The 23,294-nt window shown below is 42.1% G+C and overlaps 1 protein-coding gene across 2 annotated transcripts in view; it reads left to right on the forward strand.

The window, feature by feature from the left end:
• LOC134803710 (P protein-like) overlaps nt 1-23,294 on the forward strand; it is a 44,321-nt gene that overhangs the window by 17,789 nt on the left and 3,238 nt on the right. For both annotated transcript variants that reach the window (XM_063776515.1, XM_063776514.1), the window contains exons 3-18: nt 1,691-1,794; nt 3,054-3,180; nt 3,282-3,342; nt 4,051-4,186; nt 4,751-4,887; nt 5,895-6,030; nt 6,305-6,453; nt 6,939-7,142; nt 12,121-12,236; nt 14,758-14,896; nt 15,292-15,427; nt 16,047-16,144; nt 16,828-16,929; nt 17,661-17,754; nt 21,398-21,540; nt 21,772-21,882. In XM_063776515.1, coding sequence (XP_063632585.1) covers nt 1,691-1,794; nt 3,054-3,180; nt 3,282-3,342; nt 4,051-4,186; nt 4,751-4,887; nt 5,895-6,030; nt 6,305-6,453; nt 6,939-7,142; nt 12,121-12,236; nt 14,758-14,896; nt 15,292-15,427; nt 16,047-16,144; nt 16,828-16,929; nt 17,661-17,754; nt 21,398-21,540; nt 21,772-21,882 — 1,993 coding nt within the window. The remainder of the gene's footprint in view (nt 1-1,690; nt 1,795-3,053; nt 3,181-3,281; nt 3,343-4,050; nt 4,187-4,750; nt 4,888-5,894; nt 6,031-6,304; nt 6,454-6,938; nt 7,143-12,120; nt 12,237-14,757; nt 14,897-15,291; nt 15,428-16,046; nt 16,145-16,827; nt 16,930-17,660; nt 17,755-21,397; nt 21,541-21,771; nt 21,883-23,294) is intronic.

Here is a 23,294-nt window from a genome sequence, read left to right on the forward strand (position 1 = left end):
GTTAAATCGCGACGGCTTGCCGCAGCGATTTATAGACTCGAGTTTGCAATATTATTACGCCCCGAGTTGCACACAATGTTTTTCATCACACTTGCGATACAAAAATTAAGTATAAAGACAAAAAAACTGTTAATTATGGCACTAGAAACTTCATAACTCCCTAGGGAAAACGCTTTTTCTATAAATCCCGCTAAACCTGCGTACAATTCCACATTTACTGAGCGAGTGTGATGAAAATATTCTTTTCTCTTTGTGTGTAACTCGGGGCGTAATAAATAATATTGCAAACTCGAGTCTATAAGTCGCTCCGGCAAGCCGTCGCGATTTAACTATACACTCGTATGCAATATTTAACTTACGCCCCATGTTGCACAATGTACTATTGTATCTAATACATTTAAACGAGCAATTCTTGTTTATTTATTTATTTATTTATATGTATATATATTTTGGGGATCTCGGCAACGGCTCTAACGATTTCGATGAAATTTGCTATATGGGGATTTCCGGGGGCGATAAATCGATCTAGCTGTCTTATCTGTGGGAAAATGCGCATTTTTGAGATTTTATAACTTTACCGAGCAAAGCTCGGTCTCCCAGATATTGTATTGTATAAAGGATATAATAACAAAGTAGGTACTATAATAGAGTTGTAAATGTTGATGTTGTCAACTGTTTTAACATTATGTAGGTACACATGTGGATATTAACAAATGTTAGTAAACAGTACATGTAGGCTATAAAATAGAGCTACCTTGACATTGAAAACATGCAACTGTTAGCTTGGTAGAATTTTATTACCTCGCTTCATAGCTAATGCTTATATTGGTACTTATTTACTAACAGATGTCGGTGTAATAAAGTGTGACGTTTTCAAACAATAGGTACCACATTGTCTAGCTGTGAAAAGGGCACAAATAGTTTGAGTTGATTTTTCCTAACTATGTAGGTACTTATGTAAAAAATACTCACGGTAACTTAACATGGCACTTTGTAAAAACGTGTATCAATTTGATATAAAAACTAAAATTTTGCTCTAGCCCCTCTTAAATGTAGGTACTTGCTCCGTATATGTTTAGGCTATTTATGATTCTTTGTCCAAACAATTCATTAACAGAACTCTAAATAAACACACCATGTAATATTTTTAGGCTAACCACATACCCACTAAAGGCTATATAAACAACAGTAAAGGTCTATCTATATTTAAAAGTTAGCTCATTTAGGTCAAGGTAGGGTTCCGATTTTAGGGTTCGTTGGGTAAATAAGTACCGCCGTGTCATGGATTTAACCGTAAACCCTTTATTTTTTGATATAATTATCAGTGTTACCAAAATAATAATAAAGAAATTCACATGTCAACATTAAATTAACAATTGGCGATGACTACCAATTAAGGAATTTATTATATATATATATAATAAATTTAAAGCTTTCGTACAAGTTGGGTATAGTACACCCAAGAGCAATGAAACGGGTCACTATGTGAAAATTTTCATACAGAAACTCCCGTTATCATTGCTTAAGTTTTAAGTACATACCTAGGTAATTCAAGACTGGACATCACAGTGCCTTTACAAAACTGACTGGTATAACAATATATGGCTGGACTGTTCAAAAAGTTCAAAAAGCCTCAACAAGATGGCCGCCACAGTGTGTACAGCAGTGTTTATTCCATGGTCTCCTGCAGTGACCTGACGCCGGGCAGCTTGGAGGTGTGGGTGGACTTGCCAGACACTATCAAGTACGACCCGTCTCTGGCGCCGTTCAAGCATCTGTATGAACAACACCATGGTGAGGCATCCATACATACATACATACCTACATACTATACCGTAGCCTGGGTGGATACCATCAAGTACGACTCGTCGCTGGCCCCCTGCTCGCAGCTCTATGAGTAGTGAGGTGAGTCACCATGGTGATGCATACACCCTTCAAACATATCTATGAGCAACACCATGGTGATGCATACACCATCAAGTACGACCCGTCTCTGGCGCCGTTCAAGCATCTGTATGAACAACACCATGGTGAGTCATATATACAGACAGCAGTGTTTTCGTGGTCTGCAGTGACCCTGACGCCGGGCTTGAGGTGTGGGTGGACCTGCCACTTCCAGACACCATCAAGTACGAGCCGTCTCTGGCGCCGTTCAAGCATCTGTATGAACAACGCCATGGTGAGGCATATATACATACAGCAGTGTTTATTTCATAGTCTGCAGTGACCTGACGCTGGGCAGCCTTGAGATGTGGGTAGACTTGCCAGACACCATCAAGTACGACCCGTCACTGACGCCCTTCAAACATCTGTATGAATGAACATTTGAACAACACCATGGTGAGACATATATTTATACAAAAACTCAATAAAAATTAAAACTACAATCATTGAACTAAAACAAATCGTATTTATATATTGTCTTCAAAAAGTTCTACTTTGGCTTTGATACACAAATGCAAACGTTTGTTAATATTATCACCAATGTGCACAGAAATAAAAATCTTTGTAAACGTATTTTTGGGCCATTCTGTATTTTGGAGATGTCCTTAATTTCCCTCAAATCACTTGCATCTGTGGGGCTTCAGAAGCAATACAATTCTAAGCACTTAATGAGTGTAACTTGTGAGTCTTATTTCAAATTGATTGTAGGTCAGAACCTTGCGGTTTAATATGTAGTACGTTTATATAGATTTTGTTTATACCATATGACTATCATGTCAAGTAGCAGGAAATTAATCTGATTTCAGTTTTACATTCGGTTGTCAAATTATCCGGTTGCAAGTGTATGAGCGAGTGTCATTACGTTTCTCTATAGCCATACTGCGACTAAAGTATGGACACATAAATGCATAATTGAACAAATACCGGAAATTGTTATTTTAACACAGTTAAGTTACTAACTACCCTTTTACAAACCTTATTGCGAAGAGATAAAGTTTAGTCTACCAATAATGAGTTATGTTTTGCTGTTTTTGTTTGTTCAGGTTTTTGTAAGAATATCAACAAATGTCTCTGTAAATCGAATATCTCTCTCATAATAGAAATTTCAGGAAAACTGGATACCACGGAGAATCAAGATGGCGACAAGTCAATATTTACCAAAAAACCCACCGAAATCAGTAAGAGTAAAGAAAGCGTAGCCAAAAGTGATGTCCCTGCAAAAGGATGTGATAATAGGTAGGTCATAGTAAAAAACTCATATAAGTAAATTTATAAGCAATAAAATAAATATCTTTTTAAGGTTAATGTTCAATACAAGTGTAAAATTTGACTTTCAGAGTATTGGAGCCTTTACACACAGAAGAGGCGAAAAAAGTCAGATCAGCGAGAAAAAAGCAGGTATCTACAGATTTTTGTAACACACTTAATTCAGTCATAGAAAAATATAGTAAGACAAGAGTGCTCACTCCATACATCAGTTTTGGTACCAAAAAGACTATTATTTTCATAGTCGACATCTAGCATCGAGTAGCGGAATTATCAGTACTGCTACATCTATTGTCAAGTAGCAGTACTGATAATTCCGCTACTCGATGCTAGATGTCGACAATGAAAATAATAGTCTTTTTGGTACCAAAACTGATGTGTGGAGTGAGCATATCTATGTATTTTTTCTCTATTCTTCAGTGCATGGAAATGGATACCTCTAGGCTCTCCCAAACATCTGATTGACTGACTAAAACAGTGGTGGGCAAAGTACGGCCCGCGGGCCATCTCCGGCCCGCGAATGAATTTTATCCGGCCCGCCGCCGATCGTATGAAATATTTAGAATATGGGCTATATGGCATTGGCCCACGATTATCACAAATCAAAATAAATTTTGGCTACAATTCTGGCCCTCCACTTAAATTTCCTAAATTTTCTGGCCCCCCATGAAGAAAGTTTGCCCACCACTGGACTAAAATATGTGTATAAAAGTATACAATTATATGTAGTAAAAAAGCTGGAAAGTATCACTGCCTCGGGCAAACATAAACATAAATTAAACATAGACATAAACACAACCCTAAACATAAACATATGATGTATGTTTGTAAATTTTCAAGGTGGACCGCACGCTGAAAGTCGTCAAGCTGTCAATCCTGGTGGCAGGATGGGTGTTCCTGACAGCCTCCCTGCTCCTCAACAGAGAAAGGACAGACGTGGTGCTGCACACAGCAGTGAAGGAAGGAGAAGTCAAAGGTGAATAATAATATTTTCACCACACCAGCTCGGAAAGGCTTACTTTGCACTTTAAAAACTGATAGCAAAGTTGCACTTTGCTATCAGTAATTCACATGTGATGTGAGGCAAAGTAATCAAATGCAAATTTTGAGTTGTTTTCTTATGTTTGCTGGTATAATAGACTTTTAAATGATGATTTTGAATGATAAATATTTAATAACATTCATTTGGATTTGATTTGGTTTGATTTTGATTGATATTTTACATTTAATATTTGATTCGGGTTGGTGTGGTGAAAAATTTTGTGTTTCACTCGGGGGCAAATTTTGTTTAACCCTCGTTCTTTGAAACCCTTGCAACGCTCAAGATTCCATTTTTCGAACCACTCGCTACGCTCATGGTTCAATTTTGGAATTTTTCGCTTGCTCGGGTATCAATATTAGCACGAGCGGTTAAACAACAACTTTGCCCTCTTGTTTAACAACGACTGAGTGCATTTTATCACTAGCTAAAGTATTTACAATGAGTCTAAACACGAATCCCGACTAATTAAGAATTTTATCCATACATTTCCGTTTTCAGTATATCCATTAAACTGCACACTAGCGCGAGTGACCCTAAAAGTGACCCTAACGGGTCCCTTCGACCAAACGGCGGGGAATGAAACTGATAATATTCTGCAAGTTTGGCTTGAGCGGACCTCCGGAGATCACACAGAGGTGAAATTTAAAAACAATACGTATTATTAACACCTGTAAAGGCTCTCTTGATTCTTAAAAACTAATGAGAAAGTTGCATTTAGCCATACAGTTTCCGACAAGCAGCAAGCAAATTTGTATTGTACGAAGGGTCGGCCTGAAAACCAGCGTTGTAGTAGGTAAGCCTGCTGCAACACATGCTGAGGTTCGCTCCTTTTTAGCATCATTATTTTAAAAGTTTTTATATCTACATGTAAACTTATTAATTTGTGCCTATTTAAGTTTAATTCTAAGGCTTGTAAAATGTAATGTTTTGTAGCATTGCCTATGATGCTAATTTTGAGTTGTTTCGTCATGTTGGCCAGTAATCTTTAGTATGTGTTATTTCTTCGCCTCCCCGCAAAATTAAGCAGAAATTTTTGTACGCAAATACGACATACGCATAAAGGGCTACTCCAGTTACGGTATGCTCTAAGACAGGGGGGGAGGGGGCAAAACTAATCTTTCGGGCATTCTCGGCTCCGTTCGGCTGTGCATTGCTCGGAGCAATAATTAGGGTTGGCACAACTCGACGTCCCTTTGCGTGTACGACCACAGATAAGATAATGACTTGAATTTTGACAATCCTTAATAGCCGAAAGGGATAACCATACGTCACAAAAGGAAAGTATGTTTCGTCCCTCAATCGCTGAAAATCTTCGGTTTTGTAGGAAGTTTCTTTTCTGTACGGTAGTACCTGCTATTACTTATTTTGTCTAAAGGCCTCGGTACACAGTACTCAGTGGCTAAGATAGGCCATGCCAAGCTACTGCCGTGGGCGACTGTGTGAACACCACAGGCACGCTTCCTTTGAAGTGTCAAAAAAAATAACTTCCCGATTGCTCACCACGATAGACAACTGATGGCCTGTCGTCCACCATTGTATACCATTGCCCCCTGCACACAATGGCGATGGTTTGGCCTTGACCACTGTGTACTGGGGCCTTAAGATTGCAATACATTGACAGGAAGATTTGGAAACATTCCAGAGCTCCCGTCCCTGGTCGGTGCGACTGAGGTCCGATGACGTCATCGACTTTGCTGAAAGCGCCACTGACACGAAGACATTGGTGCTGCTGGGGCAAACGAATGGTTCGGACAGCGAAAACCTATTTTCCAGTAATGGTAAGAAAACCTAACAAGAGATCGTGGGTTCAAACTCTGGCTCGTACCAATGAGTTTTTCCAAACGTATTGTGCGAAATATCACTTGATATTTACCAGTCGCTTTTCGGTGAAGGAAAACATCGTGAGGAAACCGGACTAATCCCAATAATGCCTAGTTTCCCCTCCGGGTTGGAAGGTCAGATGGCAGTCGCTTTCATAAAAACTAGTGCCATATGCCATATAATATCTAATTGTACGTTATCAAGAGTTAATAAAGATATTGCTTATTCCAGGTTCAGAGCTGTCCCTCCGAATGCAGTCATCCAGCAACACCACAGTCCCTCTCACTGTGAGCTACGTCATGAGTCCTCTGGAAGAAAGAGACGGCCTTATATACGCAACCGTCCTTCTGTGCATCCTGTATATCCTCGTCATATTTGAGGTAAGTCCCTGCTTAGTTCTCTAGCAACACGACAGTCTGTCACCGTCACCTATAATATGAGATAATATCTGGATGAAAGAGACGGCCTTATTTACGCGTCTGTTCTCTGGTACTTTGTATACCTATCCTCGTCATATTTGAGTTAATTTACTTTTCTCAGAACTTACCTCAGTTCTGTTGGCGTAGCTAAGTCTGCCATCTTGTGGCCTAAATCTGTGCTTAAAGCATAACAATAAGACTTCATGCTTATAAGCATGGCTCCTTTTTTTTTTTTTTTTTTTTAGCATTTAGGGTCTGCCATTTTGTGAACTAAATCGATATTAGTAACTTAGCATTGACCCTGAATTTTTGAAATACTCCTTTACTGCTACCTACCTCACCTTTAAGGCTTCCTACAGCGAAATCAACTAGGCTCAGTGCTGTGTCGAGATTCAGTGACTTCTGACTTCTGATGTATAAAAGAAATGTTATAATCCTTTTCCCAGATTGTAAACCGCACAATCGCCGCGCTTCTCTCCTCGTCTCTCTCCGTGGGCGTCCTGGCCCTCACCGGCTCTCGACCCTCGCTGCCCGAGCTGGTGTCCTGGCTAGACGTGGAGACACTACTGCTGCTACTCAGCATGATGCTGCTGGTCGCCATATTGGCTGAGACCGGCCTGCTGGATTACTTGGCGTTGCAGGCTTTTGAGGTGAGTCAAACATCGGCTCCCGACTATCGCTGCCCGAGCCGGTCTCCTGGCTGAATATGGAGACTTTACTGCTGTTGCTAAGCATGATGCTACTGGTCGCCATATTGGCTGAGACAGTTTTGCTGGATTATTTAGCATTGCTGGCTTTTGAGGTGAGACAAACATCGGCTCCTCGTGGCTGGTCGTGGAGTTAGTACCTAAGTTTAGCCGGGTGTTTTCCACAAATCGACAACCATCCTATTGGAAGCACTGCACTCCCACAGCTCGGCCTTCGGCCTCGCTTTAAATTGCTTGAGGTTGACACGTTCGGGAGCTCAAGATAAAGGCTTTCGGCCTCCTAGCCTGCCCATACAACCATTTCCAGTCGCCGTTACGACGCGGTGTTGACACATCTTGTGTCGACACCGTCTGTTTCGGTCACAATTCCAGTCGCAGAGTCGTCGCCGTGTCGACACAGTTACCAGAAATGGGGAAGGGTCGACACATGACACAAAGTGACATAAAGTGTGGTCGCCGTGTGCACACATTGTTTCGGGTTTGCGACTACTTTATGCCAAAATCATTCGTTCATTCGTTCATTTTGTTCCTGTCAAATGGAAACTGTCAGATGGAAAAATACTTAAATAAAAATAAGTGACATTAATACGCCATCTCTAAAACGGATTACAAGACGTAATTATATATTGTTTGCATTTATATTACAATAGGACTTAAATTATTATGGGGAATTAAACTGCTCGAGTGATTTGATAAACTAAGTGTAATATAATCAACGCGCCACCACATTGTTTTAGTTTAGCCGGAAATGAAATTGTTTACTTCTCAGTGCCTGTGTTCATAACTATATTATTTGAAGCATTTTTAGTACTTCGATGCGTATACTATACTTAAATAACAGAAATAACGCTTTACATACTACGAAACTTGTTAATTATGATGTATAAATATGATTTAAGGCTGAGAATTATTGCAGTCACAAAGTAGTTGCAATGTTTCGACTTTGTGTCGACTCTGTGTTGACACATGACACGCGCTGTCAAAAGTAATAACAAAGTTACTGGTATGTTACTGGATTTGCAAAATGGCTCCTTGTGTTGATTTGTTTTCAGATATTCTCAAAGTGTAAAAATTCCGTGGTCAGAGATGGGCATTAATCGATTAACTGTTTATTCGACTAATTAATGGAATAAAAAAAGTTAATTCTCAAATTTTAATCGCGATTAGTTTAGTCGACCTAACATAGATTGAAATTGAATTAATCTGAATATTAATCGAATAAATTATCGATTAAATCTCGATTGAAAGTTGACAGGGGGCCATTTTTGTACGTAAAAATAATAGAAATGTCTTGCATGCAGATGGTAGCAAAACACTTTGTCATAAAAGTCGAGATGGGTGTCGTGTCGATATATAGGTTTTAGGGAGTGCCGATTTCGAAAATAATGACCATTTTGGAATCCGAAATGGCGGCCATGCACTGTGTCATAAAAGTCGTCATGGATGTCATTTTATACGTTTTAGGGGGCCCCAATTTTGAAATAGATGACCATTTTGGAATCCAAAATGGCGGCCATGCACTATGCCATAAAAGTCGTCATGGGTGTCGTTTTATAGGTTTTAGGGGGCGCAGATTTCGAAAATGATGACCATTTTGGATTCCAAGATGGCGGCCATGCACTATGTCATAAAAGTCGTCATGGATGTCGTTTTATAGGTTTTAGGGGGCCCCGATTTAGAAAATGATGACCATTTTGAAATCCAAAATGGCGGCCATGCACTATGCCATAAAAGTCGTCATGGGTGTCGTTTTATAGGTTTTAGGGGGCGTAGATTTCGAAAATGATGACCATTTTGGATTCCAAGATGGCGGCCATGCACTATGTCATAAAAATCGTCATGGATGTCGTTTTATAGGTTTTAGGGGGCGCAGATTTCGAAAATGATGACCATTTTGAAATCCAAAATGGCGGCCATGCACTATGTCATAAAAGTCGTCATGGGTGTCGTTCTATAGGTTTTGGGGGGCGCAGATTTAGAAAATGATAACCATTTTGGATTCCACTTTTATGACAAAATACGTAGCCGCCATCTTGGATTATAAAATGATCATCGTTTTCGAATTCTGCACTCCCTAAAACCTATAAATCGACATCCGTGACGACGCAAGTTATCTTTATTTTCAGATCTAACAAATTGCTACAGAATACAAAGGACAAAAAAGAAGCGAGGAGGTAATGAAACAAGCAAAAATACAGATGATTCCTCGACGCAATTGGGTGATTCTTAAATTGTGTCCAGATTTTTTTTGTCATAAAAGTTTTTATTTTTCACATATTACTCTCACAAGTTCCGTGACATTTCGACCTTGTAATTTTTTAAGTAAATGTTTTTGTTTATCTATGAGGATCTCACTAGAATAGTATAATCAAGGTATGTTTATATTTGATGAATGAAATAGTAACGCAAAAAAAAAATATATTTGTGTCTTATATTCCTGCCGAAGACTTTTATTTTACCTTTTCCTTCTACACAAGTTTGGCCAAGTAATAAGAATTTAGGGCTCTCAATTTTATTTTGACTTCTACAACAGTAAAGCTACGAGGCCATGTTTGGTATCGTTTTCGTATAAATTCGCAGTACCAAATTTAGTTAAGGTATCACATTGACACCATTCCGAAGTAAAAACATATAAACTTATTAAAATACTTTCTTTTAAACTCCTCTTCACGCTTAAACTGCTGAACAGTTTTAATTTAAATTTGGTACACATATATTTTGAGTCCCGAGACAGGATATAATAAGTTATCTCAAAAATCATCCTTTAAAGGTGTGAAATGAGGTGTAGGGGGGAATTCAGAATTGACTTCTTGAAGTTAATACTGTTTAAGTTTAGGTTTGAAGTCATGTTTTTTCATCATTTTTAACTAAATCAAAGATGTAGACCATCCCAAATTTCATATAAATCGGTTCAGCGGTTATTGATTTCCCGTACAAATTTCCACGCCACTTTTCACACCTTCAAAAGATGATTTTGGTTATAAGATCTATCCTATGTCCTGTTCCGGGACTCAAACTATTTCTATACCAAATTTCAACGAAATCGGTTCAGCGGTTAAGCGTCAAGAAGAGTTTCAAAAAACCGGCCAAGTGCGAGTCGGACTCGCGTATTAAGGGTTCCGTACATTAAGTCCGACTCGCGCTTGACTGCACATTTCTAATAGGTTTTCCTGTCGTCTATAGGTAAAGAACTATTTTGTGTATTCAGACGGACATACATACAGACGCACGAGTGATCCTATAAGGGTTCCGTTTTTTCCTTTTGAGGTACGGAACCCTAAAAAGATTTATTTTTATTTTGTGGAATGGTGTCAATGTGATATCTTAAATGGATTCAGCACCCCAGATTTATACGAAAACGATACCAAACACGGCCTAGCACCTTCACTGATATAGATATATCAAGATAAAATTGAGAGCCCTAAATAAACTTTCAAGAGCGGATATCTCAAAAACTATTCAACATATCGAAAAAATTGACTGAATAAACTTGTAACAAATTAAATTAACTTTCATTTTGTATAAGTGGCCATGTCGCTGAGATGTATAGTTTCCGAGATATAATCGAAAAACGGGAAAATGGGACCTTCAAAGCCCCCTCTCTCCCCCCCGCTCAAGGGCTACGGCCGGGGACTTTTGATATGTTCACCTCCTAACTTGTCAAACCGAGTTACGGAGTCAAAAATTGTGTTCCGAGCATTTCCCTCTACAACTTTTAGAGCATTCGTTGCCTGACCTAAGTAGCTTATTGAATTTCTTTAAAAACTTTTCTGTAAAAGGTTGACGGGTGTTGGGTGTTTATATGGTTTCGGTCGATTATTATCATTTGCATTGCCCATGATGACTTACTAGAATTACGAGCACACGAGACACTAATAGTAGTTTGACAAACCTTGGTTTTCAAGAGGTATTTTATATTGACATTTGCTGTCACAAATTTGCTGTCAGATTTAGTCGCAAACCGCACGCAAAGTGCACACAAATGTGTCGACACCTTGTTACGGAAAAGTGTAGACACGGCGACGACACTTTGTCTCGAAACAATTCTAGACACATTGTGTGGACTCTGTTACGACACATCTGACATTTAGTTACCACTTTGTGATTCTGCGACTGGAATGGTTATATGGGATGAGTCCTTCGGGGTCGCGAAACTCAGTTTTTATATAGGATTTGGCTTTGGTTTTCAATCCCACGGACACCTTAGTGCTGCTACTGAGCATAATGCCGCTGGTCGCCATATTGGCTGCGACCGTCTTGTTGGATTATTCAGCTTTGTTGGCCTTTGAGGTGAGACAGAAACTGCAGAAACATTACCACCTGGCGGCATGTACCTACTATCAAATCGCAAAGATTTATCTAAGGGGCATCTGCTAACTGGCTCGTGCGCACGGAGCGGGCGCACGCGCGCGGGTGCCATTGTGTAAAACCGTCGCACGCGACCGTGCCATATTTTTCGTTAACCAGTACGGTTACCATCAGTTTGTCACTGACATAAACGCCGTCGAGAACGTAATTTACTTTCTATACGTCCCGTTTGCACTAATATGCGAGTGCGAGCGAGATGTATAGAAAGTAAATTACGTTCTCGACGGCGTTTATGTCAGTGACAAACTGATGGTAGCCGTACAGAGCGGATGCCCTAAGCCCCCCAAGGAAATGGATATTCTGACTCTGTCGACGCTATATTTGAAACTTATACCTACATACAATTATATCTTTGCTTATACCTACATTTGGAATAACAATGACGATTCATTAAATAACAGAAGCTGTCAAAAAGTGACATCCGCTTGTATTACCTACAAGCTTTTGAGAAACGGGCCCCAGCTCTTATGAATCTACCTATAGCAGGGATCTCTTCTATTCCACTCCTTACCTTGCTGCATTGTGATCTAAAGTAAAGTTCCCCATGTTTCAGGTGACAGGAGGTCGCACGTGGCCCCTGATCAACTGCCTGTGTCTCTTCACGGCCGTCTTCTCCACGTTCCTGGACAACGTCACCACCGTGCTGCTCATGACACCAGTCACCATCAGGTACAGTCAGCATCAGGTACAGTCAGCATCAGGTACAGTCAGCATCAGGTACAGTCACCATCAGGTTCAGACAGCATCAGGTACAGTCAGCATCAGGTACAGTCACCATCAGGTACAGTCACCATCAGGTACAGTCACCATCAGGTACAGTCAGCATCACGTACAGTCACCATCAGGTACAGTCACCATCAGGTACAGCCACCATAAGGTACAGTCACCATCAGGTACAGTCACCATCAGGTTCAGACAGCATCAGGTACAGTCACCATCAGGTACAGTCACCATCAGGTACAGTCACCATCAGGTACAGTCAGCATCACGTACAGTCACCATCACGTACAGTCACCATCAGGTACAGTCAGCATCAGGTACAGTCACCATCAGGTACAGTCACCATCACGTACAGTCACCATCAGGTACAGTCAGCATCAGGTACAGTCACCATCAGGTACAGTCACCATCAGGTACAGTCAGCATCAGGTACAGTCACCATCACGTACAGTCAGCATCAGGTACACTCACCACCAGGTACAGTCAGCATCAGGTACAGTCAGCATCAGGTACAGTCAGCATCCGGTACAGTCACCATCAGGTACAGCCACCATAAGGTACAGTCACCATCAGGTACAGTCACCATCAGGTACAGTCACCATCAGGTTCAGACAGCATCAGGTACAGTCACCATCAGGTACAGTCACCATCAGGTACAGTCACCATCTGGTACAGTCAGCATCACGTACAGTCACCATCAGGTACAGTCAGCATCAGGTACAGTCAGCATCAGGTACAGTCAGCATCAGGTACAGTCACCATCAGGTTCAGACAGCATCAGGTACAGTCAGTATCAGGTACAGTCACCATCAGGTACAGTCAGCATCAGGTACAGTCAGCATCAGGTACAGTCAGCATCAGGTACAGTCAGCATCAGGTTCAGACAGCATCAGGTACAGTCAGTATCAGGTACAGTCACCATCAGGTACAGTCAGCATCAGGTACAGTCAGTATCAGGTACAGTCACCATCAGGTACAGTCAGCATCAGGTACAGTCACCATCACGTACAGTCACCATCAGGTACAGTCACCATCAGGTACAGTCAGCATCAGGTACAGTCAGCATCAGGTACAGTCAGCATCAGGTACAGTCAGTATCAGGTACAGTCACCATCAGGTACAGTCAGCATCAGGTACAGTCACCATCAGGTACAGTCAGCATCAGGTACAGCCAGCATCAGGTACAGTCAGCATCAGGTACAGTCAGTATCAGGTACAGTCACCATCAGGTACAGTCAGCATCAGGTACAGTCACCATCACGTACAGTCACCATCAGGTACAGTCACCATCAGGTACAGTCAGCATCAGGTACAGTCACCATCAGGTACAGTCAGCATCAGGTACAGTCACCATCAGGTACAGTGAGCATCAGGTACAGTCAGTATCAGGTACAGTCACCATCACGTACAGTCACCATCAGGTACAGTCACCATCAGGTACAGTCAGCATCAGGTACAGCCAGCATCAGGTACAGTCAGCATCAGGTACAGTCAGTATCAGGTACAGTCACCATCAGGTACAGTCAGCATCAGGTACAGTCACCATCACGTACAGTCACCATCAGGTACAGTCACCATCAGGTACAGTCAGCATCAGGTACAGTCACCATCAGGTACAGTCAGCATCAGGTACAGTCACCATCAGGTACAGTGAGCATCAGGTACAGTCAGTATCAGGTACAGTCACCATCAGGTACAGTCACCATCAGGTACAGTGAGCATCAGGTACAGTCAGTATCAGGTACAGTCACCATCAGATACAGTCAGCATCAGGTACAGTCACCATCACGTACAGTCAGCATCAGGTACACTCACCACAAAGTAAAGTAAGGAAGCTATACTCTGTATTTTTAGGTATTTAAATAAAAGTAAACCAAACCTACCCTCAACCCTCAAATGGCTCCTTAACCCAGTTACATTTACATTACACGATGAAATAATGTAGGTTAAAGTCAGGTCGTTCAGTGACAGATCAAGGTGGTTTTGTAATTGGTCGGTTAACCAATAAATGTTATAACTACCCGAAAATGTACAAATTGTTTGTTTACTTTTATTTAAATACCTAAAGATACAGACTATATGCAGGAAGTTTCTGGGAACAGTTGAAAACTGCTGAAACCATCTAAGTGGTGAAGTTGAAAATGTCGCGGAAAGCGATAGCGGAAGAAGATTTCCGTTTGTTCTATCTACTAAAGTAAGGACGCGAACCACGAAGAATTTCGTACATTGACCTGCCATGTCGTATCTCTATAGCACGCGCATAATTATATTATACATATATGTCATAGCAAAGTAAGCGCCGGAAGCTCCGGCTCGGACACGGCCCGGTCTAACGTGAGTCATCCTTTACTTAGGATATTTAGATCAGGAAGTTAATTTTAATTAGAAAATAATGGAATGAATTAATGAACGGAAAAATAAAAGAGTGAATGAATGAAAATATTCATTACTTTTTTTAAACATTTCACAGGCTCTGCGAAGTGATGCAACTGAACCCAGTGCCAGTCCTCATGTCGATGGTGATCTTCAGCAACGTGGGGGGCGCCGCCACCCCGGTGGGGGACCCGCCCAACGTCATCATCGCCAGCCACCCCGCTGTGCTGAGAGAGGTATGCTCATTCAGTTTTGTAGTCAGGGGGGGGGGCACCTGACTAATAGACCGGGCCGGGGCGAGGCGGGAGCTTTCGCGCTGCGTTTTCTATGGAAACCACCACGTGATGACCGATCAGACCGTTATGAAAATGACATGTCGGACGCCTCGGCCCGGTCTAGCGTGAGTCATCCTATATGTACCTTTCTAAACATTTAGTGAAGCCAGAAGAAGGGCGCGGAGGCGGCAGGCCCAGACGGAGATGGCGGGACGACCTAAACACCTTTCTCAGTAACTGGCCAGAGCAGGCGCTATGTCGGGAGTCGTGGAAGACAAGGGGAGAGGCCTTTGCCCAGCATACATACAGCAACAAAGTATACATTTTGCCTTTAAAAAGTGTTAATATTGTTGTAGAACATAAACTTCACCACGTTCACGCTGCACATGGGTGTGGGCATCCTGCTGGTGTGTGTGCAGACATATCTACAACTACGATACATGTTTCGGGATCTGAACAAGTTGAGACACGACGTACCCAGGGAGATACAAGGTACAATAATTGTTTAAATATGGTAGAAACTGCATGAACTATAGGGGGCAGCATAGGAGCCGTCAGATTTTTGGCGCGAGGCTTAAATGTGATGTTTATGCTTCCGATGTAGCCCACAAGATGGCAGAACCTACTATGCCCAAGGAAACGTACCTACGAGAACGGTAGATGGTAGCACTTGCTTTGGCAATGTACATGTGCACATATGTTTCCGATTCAGGCCACAAGATGGCAGACCCTCCAACGCGCACGGTCTCTATCATAGCTTCTCTACACAATGGCCCAGCGCCGGCCACTCCAAGGGACGCAGCCATGCGGTAGAATGAGATAGCAATATCACTTGCTCCCTCTAACGCATAAATGCGTCCCTTGGAGTGGCCGGCGCTGGGCCATCGTGTAGAGGAGCCATCATATTATTTCTGAATTCAATACTTTCAATGATACTTGACATAATTCCTAGTTTGGTCGCACTTTTGATAATTGACAGGTAATCTTGTACATTCTAGAATCTAAGCGAGCACAGGTCTAGGTCTAGGTCTTAGACCTCTGCGCTGGCTAAGTACTAGGTTTGTCACTGTCTACTAGCCAAGACTCACGACAACCATTTCACCAATTACAGAAATGCGTCAAGAAATAGCGGTGTGGAAGCGAGCAGCTGGCTCCTTGTCTCTATACTCCAGAGATGAGGATATCGTGAGGAAAGCTCTAGAAAAGAAGGTACTTATAAACCTTATAGTAGTCATTTATAGTACTACATATCAGCATCAGTTTGGCACTGACGTAAACGCCGTCGAGAACGTAATTTACTTTCTATACTTACATCTCTCTCGCACTCGCATATTAGTGCAAACGGGATGTATAGAAAGTAAATTACGTTCTCGACGGCGTTTATGTCAGTGAGAAACTGATGGTAACCGTACTGGTGTCCCTAAAACCAACACCAAGAAAGGGCTTATAGAACAGCTGACGGGCTACAAGATGAAGCAAACTTACCATGTATAAGCGGAGTATGTGTACAAAACAAACGCAAGAGTCAGAAGCAACAAAAGAGCATGTAGAGTCAAACCAAGAAACGTCTGCAACGATGTTGATAGCAATGATAGCACATGCAATGCAAGTGTTGTTTAAGTGTCAAACTTCTTTGAATTTATGACGTAATAACACTTGCACTGCGTGGGCTTTCAAAATCGTTGCAGACATTTCTTGGTCTAACTCTAGACGGTCTTATCTGATAGACGGTCTTCTCCACACCACTCCACATCAATGTCAGGACGTACAATTTTGCGATAATTGGCGTTTTAAGGTATTTGCTTGGTATATGATATGGTACACCGTACTCTTCGTTTTTGAAAAATACTAAAGTAGTAGCCATAATGCCCATAATCTCTTTTTTTAAACAGGTCGAAAGGTTGAACGCGGCATTAGTGAAGAGAGAGGCGGGCGGCGGCGTGAACAGAACTGACCCCAAGTTCTGTTCCACCCTGGCTCAGATGAAACAAAAGGTACAAATTTTTAGCAGGAAAAAAAAGAATTCACAAAACAGTTTGAAATGCCATTATAATTATTTACCTGCAATCATACATTGAACTATTGACCTTGACTTGACTAAAAACTAACGTATAGACCCCGCACAGAGGACCAGTATTTTACGCCATGAGTTGTTGTTTTGTCAACAAACCATAGAAGCGGAGCGTGAGTCTCGCGACCTAAACGCGTAAGCGCCATGAATTTTACGGCGCTTACGACGTCTTGGTCGCGTGGTATAGGTCGTGATGGCGACAATTTCATTGTTTAATGTTTGGTATGGCTTATCTATAGTAATCATAGTGCATTTCAAAACTATTAGGTGCAATTAGCCCCAAGACAAATGCTTGTGGGGGATGAGTTCCATTCTGGTCGTCATCAGCAGTTCCATTTTACCAAATGTTACCGTTTAAATGCTACTTAATTGGTATTTACTAAAAAAAACCGGACAAGTGCGAGTCGGACTCTCCCACCGAGGGCTCCGTACTTTTTATTAGTATTTATTGTTATAGCGGCAACAGAAATACATCATCTCTGAAAATTTCAACTATCACGGTTCATGAGATACAGCCTGGTGACAGACAGACGGACAGTGGAGTCTTAGTAATAGGGTCCCGTTTTCACCCTTTGGGTACGGAACCCTTAAAACCTATAGTCAGATATAACAAAGTCGTCCTGTTTGAATAATAAATAATAATTAATGTTTCAGTACCGCATCAGAGACAAGCCTCTCCTCGTCAAGTCGTGTGTCTGCGTGTCTTTCGTCGTGATTGTCTTCTTCCTACACGCCTTCCCGTTCCTACGTAAGTATAACAAAAAAAAGACGCATAAAGATTTTTGTACTATCTCTATCGCACACGCTTAATTGTATTGCTGTACCGCTTGCACAGTGGCATTGACTGGCAGTCATTGTTGACGTCCTAGATAATTGACATATTCATCAGTCAACTGTAAAACACTGCACGGTAACGCTGGACCAGTCTGAACCCGAATCGGCTGTGTTCTCAAGAAGTTTGACATGATGCCAAAACGCCCGCTTCCTAGCATCACTCGCCGTCGGCAGGGTCACAGAATAAACTAGTAGTTCGCCCCGAACTGAGAACTCGCAGTTTGCCAAAAATTAAGAGCGATTGACTTTGTTGCACCTATACTTACTCGTATAGTTCGACATAAAATAGTAGAAAATAATTTTCAATAAAAAAAACCGACTTCTATGGGGGCTGCCGGTGAAAGATATAGATGGTGCACTATGTAGAAAAGGAGGTAAAACCACCCACTTTTCTATTATAGTAGGTAGCATTTCGTTTCTGTAAGGGTCGCAGTTTTAGCCCCACGAACCCACTTCTCTGATAGCAGTTCGGTTCTGTGAGGATTGCAGTTCGAACCTAACCAAAACCATTTTTCTAGTAGCATTTTGTTTCTGTAAGGCTCGCAGTTCTAACCTAACCTAACCCACTTTTTTTCGGTTCTGTGGGGATCGCACTTCAAACCTAACCTAACCCACTTAACGGCGAGTGCGGTGCGGTGTACGGGGGTTTGAGCGGGAGGGGCTAGTAAGTTTGGCATCATTATATTTTATACCTACATTTTATGGTAGGTAATCATAGTGGTTTATTTAGCTTAGGTATCAGTGGATTTCCGGGTCAAGGTCCGAGTCCGGCTCCGAGTCCGGGTCCGGGTCCAGGACCAGGTCCAGGTCGAGGTCCACGTCTAGTTCTTGGTCCAGGTCCAAGTCCAGGTCGAAGTCCGGGTCCAGGTCCGGGTTCAGGTCCAGATAAGAGCCCTGATCCGGGTCAGGTCTGGCTCCAGGGCCAGCTCCGTCAAAATCGAAATTCGAAATCGCCAAACGTGTTGTCATTGAAGAGTTCTGTTCTGATCATCATCAGCAGTTCCACTTCATCAAATGCGACAGTTTTAATGTAAATTCTTGATTTTCTGATGAAAATACACAAATCTCTATACGCACGCCTTTAAGATTTGAGGAGTTCCCTCGATTCCTCATGGATACCATCATCAGACCTCGAGCTTGACAAAAATGTGGCTTAAAAACTTAACTTGCTTAAAAAACAACGAAGAGGACAAATCGCTAAACGTGAACTATGCGTCGTTGAAGAGTTCCGTTCTGATCATCATCAGCAGTTCCACTTCATCAAATGCGACAGTTTTTAATGAAAATGCTCGATTTTCTGATGAAAATACAAAAATCTCTATACGCATGCCTTTAAGATTTGAGGAGTTCCCTCGATTCTTCGTGGATCCCATCATCAGAACTTGAGCTTGACAAAAATGTGGCTTAATAACAACTTTCTTAACAAACATAACGAAGAGGACAAATCGCCAAACGTGAACTATATATGCTTCGTTGAAGAGTTCCGTTCTGATCATCATCAGCAGTTCCACTTGATCAAATGTCACATTTTTGAATGTATAATGTATATGCTTGATTTGTTGATAAAACACATAAATCACTATATGTATGCCTTTAAGATTTGAGAAGTTCCCTCGATTCCTCATAGATCCCATCATCAGAACTGGGTTTTGACAAAAACGGGAGCAATCTGTATGCATATACATACAATCAAAAAAATAATCTTCAAAATCGGTCCAGTAATGACGGACATATGGAGGAAAAAAGATAAAAAAAAATCACAATCGAATCTCCTCCTTTTGAGATTTGGAAGTCGGTTAATAAATGAGGGCGCCACTTTCTACGTAGCTGTCACATTTTTGACGTAAAATGCTTACATATGGCAACAATTTATAGTCTGTCAAGCCATTTCCGTCAGTAGAAAAAAGCGGCTAAAAAATGTAGGCGCGAAGGGTTATCGTCCCATAGAAAATTTGAATATGGCGCCTTTTTCTACTGACAAACTTGTTTGACCGACTATAGTATGGAAATTTTAGAATTTAAAAGTGGCCTCCATGATTACAATTCATTTGTTTACGTAAGATATTTGTCTTTGGGTCACGAATTTACATTTATGTACCAAATTTTAACTCAATTGGTCCAGTACTTTTGGAAAAAATGGGCTGTGACAGACGGTCAGACAGACAGACAGACAAACGCACGAGTAATCCTATAAGGGTTCCGGTTTTTCCTTTTGAGGTACGGAACCCTAAAACACACAATCGAATTGATAACCTCCTTCTTTTGACATTTGGAAGTCGGTTAATAAATGAGGGCGCCACTTTCTACGTAACTGTCACATTTTTGACGTAAAATGCTTACACATGGCAACAATTTTGTATGGACATTTTTGAATTCCGTTTTATTTAATTTCTACTATTTTATGTCCCACTATGGGCGGCAATGGATCAAAAATCGCGTGGATATATTACAAGGTCTGTGGAGCCCTTAACGGATACTGTATCTGTGGTACCGAAATATTTCCTGTCAAATGTCAAATACCTATATTATGTTTATTTTTATCTTGCTAATTATTTCAAAATGGTAAATTTAAAAACGATATTATAAAAGTACAAGCCGAGCACTTTCATTTGATACCAAACTCGACCATACTTTCTTGCAAAAAGATGACCAGAATAGCAAGACCCCTCACAAATAGCTTTTTAGCCTTCTAAGCTCTTCTAGCTCAATAACCCCTTGATCGAGCCTGCTCATAATTTAATGACTAAAATATAATGCCTTCAACTACACGTTTACCCAATTTCATTTAAATTAGAACAAATTTACTTAAGTTCTTGAGTATCAAACTATCCTCTGATAGTTCAGCTTAAAAACATCGAAATGCCGGGACGTGCCCCTAGCCGCCGCAGCCGCGTGTCCCAAGTCGAATGTAAGAACTTCGTTCGCTTCGCTCGCTCGTTCGATAATATTATAGTACTAGGTACAGAAGACTCACTCTCTAACAAAACGCGTCTATTACGATCAGGACAAATAAGGTGGCGACAGCGCCACGCGCGGCTTATAGCTAGCCACCAAAATTGGTGTGGAATGGATGTACTTGTAGCTACCTGTAGCAAAGCGACGAAATCGCGGAGTGAACCACGCCTGGCAGGGTGTTCATCCTCACGCCCTAGAAATGGTCACGCACTGCGCCGTTTAACTAAGGCCCACTTGCACCATCCCACTAACCCGGGGTTAAGCAGTTTAACCGTCAACCCAGTATGAAATTGTACTGTTAACCATGGTAACTCCAGGTTTAACCGGTTAACCCCGGGTTAGTGGAATGGTGCAAGTGGGCCTAAGAGGAATTTTCTTCCGCGGACGCTCCGGCTGTGGAATGAGCTTGGACCCGGCTACAGTATGGTGTTCTTCAAAAAAGGAGTGTACCTACAGGTTTTTAAAGAGTCAGCAACGCGCATGCAACATCCCTGGATTTGCAGGCGTCCATAGGCTACGGTGACTGCTTACCATCAGGCGGGCCGTATGCTTATATACCACCCATGTGGTATAAAAAATCTAACCTTGTCCCCGTGTTCCAGAGCGGCTGTCTCTCGGCTGGACAGCGCTCCTGGGGGCTCTGCTGCTGCTCCTGTTGGCCGACATCCAGGACCTGGAGCCGATCCTAGCCAGAGTTGAGTGGTCTACTCTGCTGTTCTTCGCCGCACTGTTTGTGCTAATGGAGGTACACTTGCACTCGTGTTCAGAGCTGTCTCTCGTCTGTCTGCTGCTGGCCGACATCCAGGACCTGGAGCCGATCCTGGCGAGGGTAGAATGATCTACTCTGCTGTTCTTCGCCGCACTGTTCGTATTCATGGAGGTATACTTCCACTCGTGTTCATAATTTTCTCTCCTGTGTTTGTGCTTACGATTCCATACTATTATATTCTTTTCCATAATGGCGTTATAATTTCAGGCCCTGTCTAAACTGGGACTAATCGACTGGATCGGCAAGCTGACAGGGTCTCTCATCTTACAAGTGGGAGAAGAGTCGCGTCTGACGGTAGCCATCATGCTCATATTGTGGGTGAGTCTCATGAATGAAAACATAGGCGCTTAGCCATTGACATAATCTCAGGACTGGCCTTACGGGCAATAAGAATGGGCATGAATGGGGCCTGTACAGCGGTGTGCCACCGCTACAACGCGATTGGTTGATGAGTTCGCATCACGCGCGCGATTGGTCGCAACTAGTTGCGTTAGACTGCACGATTGGCTCGAATTCGTGAGTGACACCGCTGAACTAGTAGGTACCATTTTTGGTGGGCGTAAGGCCCATCCTGAGATATAGGTACGTCGATGCGCTTAGCACACTGGATACGATTCGCACGTCGCTCCGATGTACCTATTCAGTATATTTATTGCATCAGGTTGTTTTTACAAGGTGTTAAGTATTTCATTTCTGGATCAAACATGAACCCTGTTTGAGCGAGACAACTCTATGCACGAATTATAGCAATATCTCGCTCGCACATCGGGACGACGTGCGAAACGGATCTAGTGTGCTACGCGCCCTAGAGTTGCCATCAGATAGAGTTAGACCAAGAAAAGTCTGTCAAACTTATATGAAATTATGACGTATAAATAACACTTGCACTGCGAGAGCTATCAAAATCGCTGTAGACTTTTCTTGGTCTAACTCTATATCAGAGCGGCCAATGTACATATTGAGTTAACTTTCCGGCCCCGCCAATTAACTTTTGAGGAGGTATACCAAGCAATCATGCGACTCAAAAACAATAAGGCTCCTGGCATTGATGGGCTATCATCAGAAATTTGGAAAAGTAGTGGTGGCACTGTCCACTCTAAAATTTATGAACTATTGCTGAAAATATGGGAGCTAGAGGAACAGCCACAGGAATGGAATGTCGGTGTCATCTGTCCAGTCCACAAAAAAGGCTCGAAAAAGAGATGCTCAAACTACCGAGGAATCGCTTTACTCGCTACAGCGTACAAAGTTTTGTCCAACGTACTGCTCAAGAGGCTGGAACCATATTCTGAAAGAATCCTTGGGGATTACCAATGTGGTTTCCGCAGAAACCGCAGCACGACGGACCAGATTTTCTTGCTCAAAGAGATTATGCAGAAGAAGTGGGAGTACGCCCAAAGCGTTCACTCTTTGTTTGTGGACTTCACTAAGGCCTATGACAGCATAGATAGGGACGCTCTGTATGCCATTCTTGTCAATTTTAACATCCCTAGAAAACTAGTAGCCATGATCACTACAGCAACAAAAGAGAGTAGGATGCGTGTCAGGGTAGGCGGTGAGCTGACCGAGGAATTCAAGGTGATGACCGGCCTAAAGCAGGGAGATGCCTTATCACCCGTGCTCTTCAATTTAGCCCTTGAACATGTTGTCCGCAAAGTGTTAGCGTTGGACATAGGGCTGGAGCTGAGCGGCAAGCACAAAGTGATAGGGTACGCGGACGACCTTGCTTT

This window comes from Cydia splendana, chromosome 27, assembly GCF_910591565.1.
Source record: "Cydia splendana chromosome 27, ilCydSple1.2, whole genome shotgun sequence".
Lineage (NCBI taxonomy): Eukaryota > Metazoa > Arthropoda > Insecta > Lepidoptera > Tortricidae > Cydia > Cydia splendana.